A 14087-nucleotide genomic window follows, 5' to 3' on the forward strand; every position below is an offset into this window, starting at 1 on the left:
TTTTGCATTTCTATTTCCTCGTGCAAATTAAAAAATTTCAGTAACATTAGTAAGAATATCTCTGTTTTCTTCAAAAGTTGTGCTTCTTCAGAGATCACAAAATACACAGCAGGTGTTTGTTACACCACAATGCAGCAATAAAGATTTCAAATAAACAAAGATAATGAGGCAAACAATATTACACATCTTCATTAAATCCCATGATAAAATTCATATTCTGTGTTTATTATTATTATGTATTATGAGATGTGTATATTACTAATTTGACTGACATAAACAGTTCTTCCAACAGGAAATTCAAGACGAGGTCTATAATCCAAATAAGAGTGATAATAATCCAAAAATTGTGATAATTAAAATTCAAACCAAAAAATTTATCTGGGTAGGAAGCATCCTAGGCTTGCACCTGAGTCCTTATCTACAAACATGACTCAGTGTTCTTGTATAGAACTTTTGAAGCCAACCAGCATAATACACATCTTTCCAAGGGGGAGGGGAGAAAAAAAAAGATTCATAAGCCAGAAGTCATAATTCAATCCTATTCAGTTGAACTATACCTTGTCTCATCTGTTAGAGTAAATAAGGCTTTGTTTTTAATTTGCATACTAAAAATTAAATCTCCTTCTAGCTCTTTTATACTCTTTATTTAAATAATTTAATTTCTCATAGAAATGGCCTTCGTCATATTTTAAGAAACCTGTTTTGAACCAAATAAAATTCATATTCTGAAGTTACTGCCATTTCTTATTAATAACAAATTAACAATTTAGTATCTTCAGGAACACCATTAGACTTCACAAGTTTATTTGAGCTTTTTTCAGTTACATCTGATTTTTTTTTAAATTAATGCTGTAACACTGAATCAAGTTAACATCTGAATCATTTGAACATTGAACACTACGGGTCCCTGTCTCTTCTCACATTAACTTTGTAGACGCTTAAAAAATAAAATTTAAAAGCATACATGAACTCCAGGAAGATCCTACCTAAATAGCCTAAAGGCTATGTTAAGCAGAACAATTTAATTTCTAATTAAATAAGAAAACTAGCTACTCTGACCTCAACAACTATTAAAATTGTTTAAAAGTAATGAAAGTTGTCAGAGAAAAAATACTCCAGTAGTCTAAAGATACATGCAGATATCAAGAAAACAGGCAGTTAATCTGAATGAAATCTCAAAAGGACTATAACAGCACAGAAAGTTGGAGTATGAGCTCTTGTATCATTAGACTTGGAAGAGGCTGAGTAGGAGGAAATGTTTCAAGTTTCCCAAATATGGAAAAAGGGAGGAGAAAAAAAGAAAAAAAAAGGGAGCTCAACTGTGCTTGGAAATCAACTTCAATCATGTGACACAAATCAGTTTTAAACCAAATCTCATCAGATCTGAAGCTGAATGATACAAATTTTGTTTTTTTGGAATACATTAGAAGATCAGCAGAAAGATAAAGACCACCATTCTGTACTGGCTGGCTTGCCCTTTCAGAGATGCACTGTTGTAAATGCTCCAAACAATTCTCATGCTGCTATTTATAAAGCTAGGAGAAAAGAGCTCTGAAGTATCATCTGCACTATCTTCACAGAGGACAAAACAGAACCAAAAGTGAAAATCTTCAGATATTCTTTGCAGTGGCATTCAGCTGGAAAACTAAAGAGAGCTAACTGAGAAGTTACTGTTTATGGAAGAAGGGGATATTCAAGCAGATTTTTTTTTTCTTTGAAATTCTAGAGGTGGTCTAAGATTATTCAGCTGTCAGCTATTCAATCAAAAGTCATAATGAATGGAAGATGCGGGGAAAAGTGGAATGCAACTTTTTGGCAAGCAGGTATTAAAATGACAAAGTGTCACCAATAAAGCAGTGTTCTTCATTTTAATTCCAAGTTGTGAAAATAAATGTGAAGTTCTCAGTTGCTATATTTTTTTTTTTTCTTATAAGTCACGTACGGTTGTCTGAAGTTCGGGGGGTTTTGTTCATTCAGAGCAAAACATCCAAAAAGTCAGAAATTAGTTGTTCAGAATAAAAATAAAATAAAAAAAGAGGATTTTTTTAAAGGTATAGTTATATTCCATTCTTCCAGTAGAAACACTACCCCCCCTTGATAAGGGAATCCACTTAATACTTCATTACCTCAGCAGCCATAAGGATATATCTACCTAATAAAATTTTCAAGTCATTTAGACTGAAACAACATTTGAACCAGTTTCATTTGGGCATTCATTTTCTTGTTTAAATGCAAAATATCTAATGCTTTAAATGCTGAAAAAAACCCTACTTACAGACATGGGTTTTCTTCTTTAATTTGTTGAATAGAAAATACATTTTTCATACAAAACTGCCTTTATATAATGATGAACTGATATATAGTAAATCCCCTTTGCCTTATTTAATGTAAACTTTTATAGACCTCACAAAAAATGAAAATTAAATTTAAAAAAAGTTTGTGTTCCCCAAATAAATTGAATCTGCAATGTGCAAATACTACACAAAACAGAATTAAAAGTTCAGACTGAAATAATATATGCTATTTTAAAAACCTAAGCATCATTCATGTGGTGGTGTATTTTATCTCCAAATCGTGAGTCTACTTATCTTCTGCCACAACTCTCTATCAATATTTTATAGGTTGCAAAATTGATTCCTTATAGGAGTGAAAAAATGTTTAGTGAACTGTTATGAGAAAGAAACCTTTACATAATTACAGTATTGTTATTCTAAATATATGCGACAAGAGATTAAGCGCTCCTATTATTTCTTTGCTCTTAGACCAAACGTGGGCTGATGGCTGGGTTTAGAAGACATAAGGACCCAAGGAACACGTAAACCCTACTTCCAGTCCACACTGAACCCGGACACTAGAACCTGGATTAATATCTGAAATTTACTAAGCATAAAAATGTACCAGAACAGATCAACATTGTACTGATTTATTACGTTTTATGATTACTAAGGATGAAGAAGGAATTTCTATGAAGTTAAAAATACAGGCTTTGCAAGTTCCACTATGCTTGGCTAGTTTTACCTGAAAGAAAAATTTTCCTATGCCTTATTTTCCTTTAACCCAAATATATGTAGTGGCCTGGTACATAAAGCCATTATTCTCTCCTAAGATTAGAATATATCAATGGTTCCTATTACAGATATGGTAGGACCTTATTTTACTTAATATTTTCCTGAGGTTTAGGTGAAAGCAAGTAACTACCTTTTGTATTTGCATCCATAATCTATTAAATGGAATAATGATCTAATTATGACCCGAAAGCAAGTTGCTTCTTGTTGGACAGCATCATCAATCCCGCCACAACATATCCAGAAATAAAATGTTCCAGAGATGCTGATATCAAAGACCCTTATGGAGAGGGAAAGGAAGTCACAAGTGACTAGAAAGACACCCTCACAGAGAAGAGCAACAAGGAGAGTTCAACGGGACACTTGAGAAGTCCTATATATTAAGTTTGGATTGAAGTCCTCTACAGGTAGGAAATATTTTCATCAAGTCTTGAAGGACAGAAAAAATACTACGAACCTGTAGGATGGCAACTGAGGAATTCTTCTAAATAAACCATGACTGAGACAAGAATCTAAAGCACCGGGCCACTTGCTCCAGCATCGACATGAATTATGGCACCAATGCACACTGGAACTGCATGATGCTGAACTTAAAGTCCAGTCACTACAGACATGGGCGGAAATACCTTTAGCGAAACGGTATACTGAAAGGTACATTGAGTAGGTTTATTAGTCTCTTAGACAGGCATTGTACCAATTTCTAATGAAATGCACTCCCAAAGGGGACACTGGGGAGTACCTTGACTGCTTGACAAAGAACTCACCTGCCTTGTTTTTAACTTTGCACACTAGGAAAATGTACTATTTTGAATCTACTGACAAAATAAATCAGAATCTTAAAACCTCTGAATTCAGGTCATCTCCTTTTTAAAATAAATTGATGTGATATAAGTCTAAGGTCTGAATATTACTTGTCTAATTTTAACAGTATTTTGTTCCAACTCATGGCCATTATTTGACAAACTAATGCTGGTTGCAGAAATAACCATGATATTTTTTCTTTATCTGAAAATAATAAACACTTTTTACTATCTGTTTTAACAGACTAAATATCTTTCATCATAAAAGAATTACCAATATTTTATTTGTATCTAGAAAATACATACACAGTACTGACTGCTCACAATAGTAGCTATAGGAGATGATTAATCTGAAATTATTTTTATCTTTAGTGAATGTGCTGAATCCCATTCACATAGATGCTCTTATCAGTGGAAAAAATACGATGGCATATTTAATAGGATGAAGGTTCATTAAGATACTCACGGGAGCACGTGGCAGTTTGCCATTCTAGACACTGTCCATATGGGAAGGAGATTATATAGGCGTTTGAGTCAACACAACGTTTTGTACTGCTACACCACATACATTCCATACCATTACTCGTGCAGTTAGAACATGTTGTTCGCAGGGAGCATGGCTTTTTGCAAGGTCTGGCATTCTGGTTGGGACTAACTGGAAAAGATCCACAAACATTTATAATTTTGAATACAAGTGCAATCTCCTTTTTCTTTAATGATATGTCCCATTAGAAAAATTCTTGTTAAAGTGGAAGCGGTTGCTTCCTTAATTAACTATAAATAATTCAGTCCAAACTTACAGTGCAGTATGTAAATACAGTAATATTTCATAAAAATTATTAAGTAATATTCAGCATGAGTCATACTAGAGCTCTAAAGAGTCCATTTAAATATTTCCCCAGTAATTTTATCTATATACTGAAATAGTAAATTTAATATTAATTGCCTGGTAATGTCAGCTTAGTTACTTGTACATATATGACAAAATAAGTCTCAGACTTCCATATCAAGTACAGTAGAGTTCTGGGTCTATTGTTCTCATTAATTTAACAGTGTATAAGCAACAAATATTCTACTTATGACTTATACCCTAAAATTTTACCTTATAGCGTAGATATGAAAGTCACCAGAATCCTAAGTAACAAGTGAAACATTGTTCAATACAAAACAGATTTGGTTGGGCTTTTGTTTTGGTTGGTTGGTTTGGTTTTTATTTTTTTTTTCTCTACTAGAGAGCACATTTTGACTAGGATAGTGGTGCATGTCATCTCAAAAAGTTGTAACACACAAAAAGAACTTGTATACCTAACTCCTGATTTGTGTTTTGATTTCAAATAAAACTGTACAGCGTACAAGAACAAGAGTATAGTAATTCTTAGGTAGGAACCCAAAAGCATACATAGCACTATATTTTCCATACAGAAGCGCCTTGTGAAATACTGGGATTAAGCCTTCCTATGTTTTGCATATTATTGACTCATATTCAATAGAAGCCAAATTCTCAAACCATTCTTCATCTGCTAATATAGTATGCCAAATTACTTCACCAAGGCTGTTCCTGGATTTGACCTGCTATGTACGTATTCAAGCTGTGGTTTGCAATTAATAAAAAATACGAAGAAAAACCTAACAAAAATCATCTTAACTAAGAATTATTCTCATAAGGTTGAAGTTCTTTGATTTCTATAGTCTTCGAAGCACCTGAAGAACCCACCTAAAACAAGACACGAGTAACAGATGCATATAATGTTGATCTAATCATAAAATATTGCATCTTAATAATGTCATTTCTGTTCCACCTTGTGTATCCTTTACATTTTGAAACTTCTCTTCCATTGTGACTATATCTTTTACTGTTCTGATAAACATCTGTTAAATACTTAACTACTAACTCAAAATTAAGAGCATTATGAAGGATGAAATTTTTAGGAAACACAGATGGCAGTAGCAACAAGTGTACAATATTTACTTTGCAAATACATCACTATTTGTAATTGCTTACAAGAAAATAAAAGATTGGTAAGATCACGCTTTGATTACGCAAGTTAACAACTCTGACAACTTCACAGCAAAAACATCAGATTGATAGGCAGTGTTCCCAACACACCAACAATGCAGATATTTTCCACTTTTGCACAGACAATGCACAAAATAAATCTGAATGAGAAACTTAAAGAACATCACGTGCTCAATCCCCACAGCTATGAAGAGAAACATAGGACAATCAGAGCATGAAAATGCTAATTTGAACTGTTGAGTGACTATTTGCGATCTTTATACACAAACAAACATAAAAGATAGAAACAAGAATTTTAGTTTTGTCAGTCTTTCAGACCATTAAAATGTTCATTGATGTTCAGCAAGATTCAAAAAGAAAACATTAGCCTTGTTGAGCACCTCCACAGATACTCGCACACTACAATCACTGTTGTTACAGACTACTATGGATTTAGAGGCAACTTGTAAGACTTCTGGTGTAATGCAAACTAAGCCATGTAAACTAATTCACAAGTAAATATTTACTGCTTTAGGAACATGATTTGTTTTCTAGATTAAAGCTCCATATTTTTCAAAAAATAAAAAAGTAAATATTTTTGAAATTGTTTAACCCAAAATGTCCAAAAATCCCTCTTAGCCAAATGAAAACCCAAACACCTTACCATCACGACAGTAGCGGTAACCGAGTATAAGAGATTTCTTACCGACAGGTTTTTCACACACAAGGCCATCTGCCATTGCAGTGCATGGATTCGCTTTCAGACCTGCCACCTCCGCTCTTTCTAGATAGGCACAGAAGCCAGAGTCATTTGGCTCTCCAGGAAGCCACTGCAGAGTTGTATTTGTAAAAGGAGACATGTCATCCCATCCCCAGTAGGAGATGTTGATCTTGCGTAAACCTACCCAAGGTGAAATTTTCTGTAAATCAGAATGAAATCAATATGAGATAATTAGTTAAAACGTTGGGGTTTTTTATTAAAAGATTTCAAAGAATAGCTCAGCAGAAACAATTTCACATTTTGAGAGAATTCACCATGTTCTTTTCTCACTTTATCATCCCATCAGTCATTGTCTATACAGTTTTTATCTTAATTGTTCTATCTTGTTAATCTGCGCCCCCCCAAAAAAACCAAAACAAAACACCAAAAAACGACCCACTATATGCTTCTGTTCTACTAAAAATCTGTGTTTGTTCTATACAAAGTCAATTCTGATTACTATTGTCTGATACAGAAACCAGGCTAAATGGTTGTAACAAAATTGTTTTTTTCCAGTAGCTAATATACTGATTACTAATTGCTAGGCCAATGTGAATAATAAAATACACATAAGTTAACAACAATTCATAGAAATCAAATTTCAGAAAAATTTGAGAGGCAGTTTAGCTGGAGAACTAGCTGAGTATTGGCTTTAGTTGGTGAGAAATTGCACTGTGCATCACTGGTTTTTTATATTCTGTTATTGTTATTATTATTATTGGCTTCCTTTTCTGTACTATTAAACTTTTATCTCAACCCACAAGTTTTACCTTTTTTTTTTGGGGGGGGGGAGTGTTGCTACAGCAACTAACAGACTTACAGATGCACGAACAGACATAAATAAACCAGAAAACAACTAAGAAAAGTTCCCATTCATAAGCAGCGATGCACACTGGGAGACTCTTGAACAGCAACAAGAAGATCCAACAAAAATGCCACCGCCCACTCCTGCGTCTTACTTCGGTATTTACTTCATAACTTCATTGCTACCCCAGGTGACCAACTTTCCAGGTGTCTGTGAGAGCTCCCATGGTCTGGATACCAGAAAGTACATGATGCAAGCAGTAAAAGTGGAACTTGGGCATCTGGAAAGTGGCAGATAATACATCTGTTGTCTTATTTGTTATTTAGTTGCCTAGATTGCTGTATATGTGGTCCACATGCATGAGAAAACCTTAGATATTTATGCATCTCTAGACATCTCTCTAAGCGTGCTCACCAGGCACGTATAAAAAATGTCAGGGGCTTAGGTAGAATAAATTGCTGACAAAGACAGACCTAAAACAACCCTAAATGCCTACTTTGGGGCTGAGGAATTCCAGCCAAAAGAACCTTCAACATATTACTGACTGTTTCAATTGCACTGCCAAATAATTTAGCCTCAGCGTCAGTACACAGAAAACAAAGATCCTATTCCAGCTATGGTGAAAAGCATGTCAGGCTAATAATAAAAACTGATGGTGCAGCAGTGACATTTGGAGAGGAATTCTTCTATTTGAGTAGGAGTGTGTCTCAGAACACCTTACTGATGACAAAGTCCTAGGGAGGATCATGAAAGCCAGAGCAGCCTTAGCAGATAAAAGCAGCACCCCTGAAATGAAAAACTTCAAGCAAAAGCCACACATATCACAGTCATCATCATCATTCTTAATAGCTGTAATATCTGGACAACTTATAGTCGCTGTGTCAGATATCTTAAATTCCATCTTTGGCTCTTTGCTAGTGTAACACATCAAAATACAGACCTGAACACTGATTAGCACGCTATCAAATACACACCAACAAAGCTACCACCTTGCAGGCTCACTTATGCTGCTCTGGGCATGTTCTTAGGATGCCCAAAACAGATTATCCCAAACATTTTTTGTAATGTTTGATTAAAATATGGTAACTAGCTGAGAAGTAGGCCACCAAAATGCTCCAAGATCATGCTTAAAGCACATAATCAATTATGTGGCATTAATTCCATGATGCAGTGAACTGCAGCTGAAGACTGCTGGCAGTAGCAGAGACTGAGTGTTGATATCACCAAAGCTTATCAGCAAAAATGACTGCTGCTGCGCTGCACGAAAGCCAACAGGAAAAAAAAAAACAAATAATGAATTGAGAATCGAGGAAGATCCACCTGTGACACCTGCAGTCACCAGTGTGCTGTGACTATCAAACTAATTTCTTCACCAAAAAAAAGAAAAAAAGGCATAAATCTAGTCCTTATCTCTCAAACTGATGAAAGGTTTAGTCATAATAGCTGGGAGTCTCAAAGTAATTGAAGCAGCTGAAGGACTTCAAAGATGCCAAATGAAGCCAATCCAGTTTCTTCTTCAGCCCTAAGAAATAATGAGTTGAACACCCATCACTTGAACTCTATGGTTGTTTCATTTAATGCAAAATGAATGTGGGAAACTGATTCCTTTACATCTTGCCAAAGATGCTTCTGAAGAGGATCAGACAGGAAAGAAACCAAACTACCTGTTCTCTGTACCCAGAACTCACGGATGTAAGATTCTAGCGTCCATGCCTCTTGAAAAATATTTTTATCAAACCAGGTGGATGAAAAACACAGTACAAATCAACTCTTCACTTCAGAAAAATACTTGCTGACATGAAATCAGCCCCAAATATGTCTATTTTTTTCTTCTCGAGAATACCATTGGAAGGTCAGATGATCTTTCTCAACATGTGACAGGACAAGGCACAATGGCTTTAAACTGAAGGAGGGGAGATTTATATTAGATACTAGGAATAAATTCTTCACTCTGAGGGTGGTGAGGCTCTGGAACAGGTTGCCCAGAGAAGCTGGGGAGGCCCCATCCCTGGAAGTGTTCAAGGCCATGTTGGATGGGGCTTTGGGCAACGTGGTCTAGTGGAGGGTGTCCCTGCCCATGGCAGGGGGCTTGGAACTAGATGGTCTTTGAGGTCCCTTCCAACCCAAACTATTCTGTGATTCTGGGCAACTGGGAAGAAAGTTACTCCTCAGAGAGTTCTGAAGACTTGTTCTTCCTTTCCCAAGGCTTTGACGAATGTATACTTTCAAGGTGTCCAAAATACACAACTGAGCAACCTAGCCTATCCTCACTGTATTTGGCACTTAGTAAGTTGTTCAGATTCTGAGTTGAAGAGGAACCTGCAACTCAGAATGAGTTCCTTTTCTATTTGAGGAAAGAGGAAAAGCACCAACACACATGTGAACATGTACACATGCAAGAACCTGTCAGTAAACAATGACGTGACCTAGTTCAGGAAATCATTCTTATTCAAGACACTTTTGTCTCACCACACCAAGGCTGTCCTGCTGCTTAGATTACTACAAGGGAACCAGACAACAGAGGAGTGGAAAAAGTATTGAAACTTTTTCTATGTGATTTGATTGTGCCTATCTCAGTTCTTCAAGCTGACTATTACAGTAACTAATGTAACGTATGTCACAATCTTCCTGGGTGCTTTAAAGTAGTCCACGCTTTCTGGAGTTGCCAGTCCACTGGGGACAGAAGTGAATGGGAACTTCAAATCCATGTGGTTCCTACTATTACTAGAATTTTTCTTTAATACCAAATGCATGGTCATCATGTTTTGCAATAGTAAGCAGGCACCAAGGTCATTTGGAGACCTTTGCTGTCTAAGCTCAGCAGGACCCAATCCTACACTCTTCTGCCTCCTAGCAGAATCTGATTTCAGCAAGGCTGGTATCTTTTGCTAGAAGCTAAAGATTTTATCAGAGCTACCTCCTCCTTCATTGCGCCAAAACAGTAAAGGAAGGGAGCGCTTGCTGTCTCTAGAGAAGGCATAAGAATTCTTAATCCAAAGTATGCTCTGCAATGCTCTAGCTTTCAACAGAGAACAGATAATCTAATCCAATTTGGGACTATATCTACCTTTGCTTACTTCGAAGCCAAAGAAATGGTACAGCTCCATTTTACAGCTGCTAGTATGTAGAGACTTGATAAAAATTTTGGTCATTCTGCCCTCTCATCTCTTGATTAACAAAACACTAGCAGGCATGCAGGGTGGAAGCAGACATTGCTATTCATAAAGATTGCAGTTGCACAGAGAGGTAGTGTAAACGGGATTTTCTTTTCTGATGTTATATACACCTATGCACAAACATACAGACAGACCAGTGGATTTTCAGTGATATAGTGCATACAAAAACTCTACCAGAAAAAGGTATTACTCATGTTCTATTAATATTCAGCTCTACCACTCTTCCATGAATATGGAACAAGACGACAGGCAATATCTCCTACTTCTTTGTTGACATTATAAAACCTAAAATTATTTCAGTTGAAATTCTTTTCTAGCTAGCAAAAGTTAATTGTCATGTTTGGTTTCATATAGTATTTTTTAAACAAACAAAAGAAAATATATTAACAGTTGGAAAATATTAGTAATTAAAATAACAGCACTTCATATTTTTATACATTAGCTATCAAAATACTTCATTTGATGTCTTCACCTCCCTAATGCTTGAGCCTTATTACCTGCTACTACTGCTATTAATAAGTAATGGAAAAGCTTCTGTTTTGCATAGACATGAGACTAACCATTTGCTTTGAATCATAATCTTAAGTTTGAACCTCTTAACCAAGATTCTCAGCTGCATCTAGGGAATGATCTTCTATTTATGCCTCTAAAATATTTTAACCTTCAATGCCATTATCTTTGTAACGAATGATTTATCGTTACTTTGGACATCAGAGTTGAACATCTTTGTTCCCATTTAAAATCGTTAAGAGTTAAAAGCTGCATTCCATCTACATCATGATACATCTACAAAAAGTCATCAAAACAAATGGCAGCTTTTTGACTAAATTATACAGATAATTATTCTTTATAGGATTTAGGAATTATTTCAATTACATTATAGATTTTTATGTGAAATGGCAAAGTTCATAAAACTTTGACTTAATTTTTCCTTGGTGTGGAAAGAGGAAAGGATAGGGAGGAAACAGTGGCTCATAGGAGCAAATAGGAATTTCAATCTACTATTTTTCTATTTTTATTCAACATGTATAGGCCAGAATCTGTTGAAACACGATTATACAATACCACTGCTCATATTTTGGCTGTTCAAATTAAGACCATTTTTTCTGGATTATCACTCAACATATTCTGAAAAATTATATATACCCATAAATGTTTCAGTGTAGAATTTTTTAAAATAAACATGCTCCAAGGTATATCTATGAAGACTCCCATTATACATTATATATAATTCATTTTAAAATAACATCAACAATCAAGCTTACTCAATAGCATTCTATGTAAGTTATCAGTTAAAAAAGGAGGGGGGGGGGAGAAACAAATACCCAGAAATGATCAAAGTAAGATATTACAGTGAGGTGAGACAAAGCAATGCAATACGCAGCAGGTATCTTGGAAAAGCTTGTAACGGGCCTTACTAACATTGCACTGGAGAATGCAATCAAATATATCTTCAGAACTATTCCATAGCTTTATCCCACTACGCTACTTAAAATTTAGAACCATTCCCTAAAGTATGTTTCTCCTCTCAACTATTTCTTTCTAGGCTAGGTTTTAGAACACACGGCTCATCTTAGAAGCCATATACTTGTGCTTGAAATGCAGCTAGTCACAGTTTATCTGTTTTTATGGAACAATCTTTTATAACACTGATAACAAGTGGCCAAAAACCCTTTTAAGTGAGAAATCAACCTTTATGTTAAGTTAGAAAAGATTTAGAAATTATTAAATTCTGAGACAAATTGCTGGACAGGGCTTTATTTTCATGTGACAGAAGAGCAAAATGGCAATTATACGATGTATGCCAATAGAACATCATTCTGTACTCACATCTACAGTCCTATTTAATTGAATATAAGGCAAGATTTTAGCCACTACAGTAATTTATTAAAAACAAAACTAGTAACTTCAAAAATGTGCTCTTCTCCTATTCTAAACAACCCAACTTTAATCTTCTTTTAAGCAGTAATTACGGAACTATGTTAAGAAAGGAAAATTTTGTAACCTTAAGTAGAGAGCTGATACTTCATGCTAAATCCACTGTTTACTTGAAAAATTTAAGTCAGGCTAAGTTGCTTTGAGATCTACAGTGAAGGGCACCATTTACAGCCATGACACATTTTTCAGGCACTGCTGCTGTCTCAGCACTAATTTAATGAGGGCCGAATAATTTGCAGATGAGTGAAATGAGCAAGTCTACCTTTACTGAATAGCCAATTACTCCTGAGGCTCAAAATTCTCCTTTGTTTCTTAATTATGCAAACTGCTAAGAAATTATATATCTCTTTCAGAAATTTATCCCCACCTTTATTTAAAGTCCTTTCATTTTGGATCTTAAATTGTCGTGGAAGTGTACAATACACTTCTGACTCATTTTCTAATGTGTGCATCACAATGTGTTATTATCAAACTTCAACAAACTTTTCAATATCATTTGAACTCCTTGATTTCTAGAAAAATAGTTACCCTAAGAAGAAACATACAATTAAACTTTGAAAATAGCAGCCCCTTAGTCCTCACATTTCCACAACATTCACAGTTTTGAGAAGGGCTTGCAGTTAGTTTGCCTCTTTTCTGCATCATTATGAACAAAAATCCTGCTTACTGAAAATAAGACCTATATGAAGAGAAATCATTAATTTTATTTACTACCTCATTGCCTGGTTTCTACTCTTTAACTATGTATCGATTCTAACTATGCTAGATACCTACACATGTCATATTTTGTAAATATTTACCCAGTGAATGACACATTATAAGCAGTGTAAGCAAGCTTCAGGTTTTTAAGTGTCTCAGTATCTATTGGACACAAATGATGAAATCCAGACATAATTAGTAGGACAAGTCATGCTTTAGGTCATAAGAACACTTATTTCCCCTAGTGTCTTCAAATTTTGCTGTTGTGGCATTGGTTATAGAAAAAATAAAATATATAAATATATAAATAAAATATATAAAATCTGAAAAGACTACAACTTCCCCAATTTCCATCTATAGAGCTTATAGCTAGTATTCTAGTGGGACTTTGGTTTAGATACTCTTCAGTTTTCTTCTTTGTAGGGGATTACATTTTTTTTTTTTTTTTTTTAAATTCAGGTTCTTTTCTCAGGCATCCAAAGTGAGTGGAGCTCCACAATTCCTCAAAGTAGGAAGACAGGTAAACTAGAGGTGAACAAACAGGCAGTCAATGCAACTACTCCAATATGGCAATAAAATGCAGAAATCATTTGTTAGACTTCCAAAACCATAATAGTAAAGTGGGACTGCTAGAAACTGTAGTAAAGAGACTAATTCAGAAAAAAAAGTAGATGTCAGCTTCATTACAAGCAAACATATGATAAAAGCATAAAAACATACAGCCCTCTGAGAATACTTTGAGCTACCAAGGAATAACGTGGCCATGCAAAGCTCACTAATTAACTGCAACCTACACTCAAGTGTCATTTATAAAGGATGCTTAGCCCTGAGAACAGTGAGTTAAAGGA

General features: G+C 35.0%; 1 protein-coding gene across 3 annotated transcripts in view; it reads right to left on the bottom strand.

The window, feature by feature from the left end:
- ATRNL1 (attractin like 1) overlaps positions 1-14087 on the bottom strand; it is a 520884-nt gene that overhangs the window by 383818 nt on the left and 122979 nt on the right. For all 3 annotated transcript variants that reach the window (XM_054832653.1, XM_054832656.1, XM_054832655.1), the window contains 2 exons: positions 6568-6781; positions 4332-4520 (listed from right to left, as the gene is read on the bottom strand). In XM_054832653.1, coding sequence (XP_054688628.1) covers positions 4332-4520; positions 6568-6781 — 403 coding nt within the window. The remainder of the gene's footprint in view (positions 1-4331; positions 4521-6567; positions 6782-14087) is intronic.

The sequence above is a fragment of the Grus americana genome, chromosome 7 (assembly GCF_028858705.1).
Source record: "Grus americana isolate bGruAme1 chromosome 7, bGruAme1.mat, whole genome shotgun sequence".
Classification (NCBI taxonomy): Eukaryota; Metazoa; Chordata; class Aves; order Gruiformes; family Gruidae; genus Grus; species Grus americana.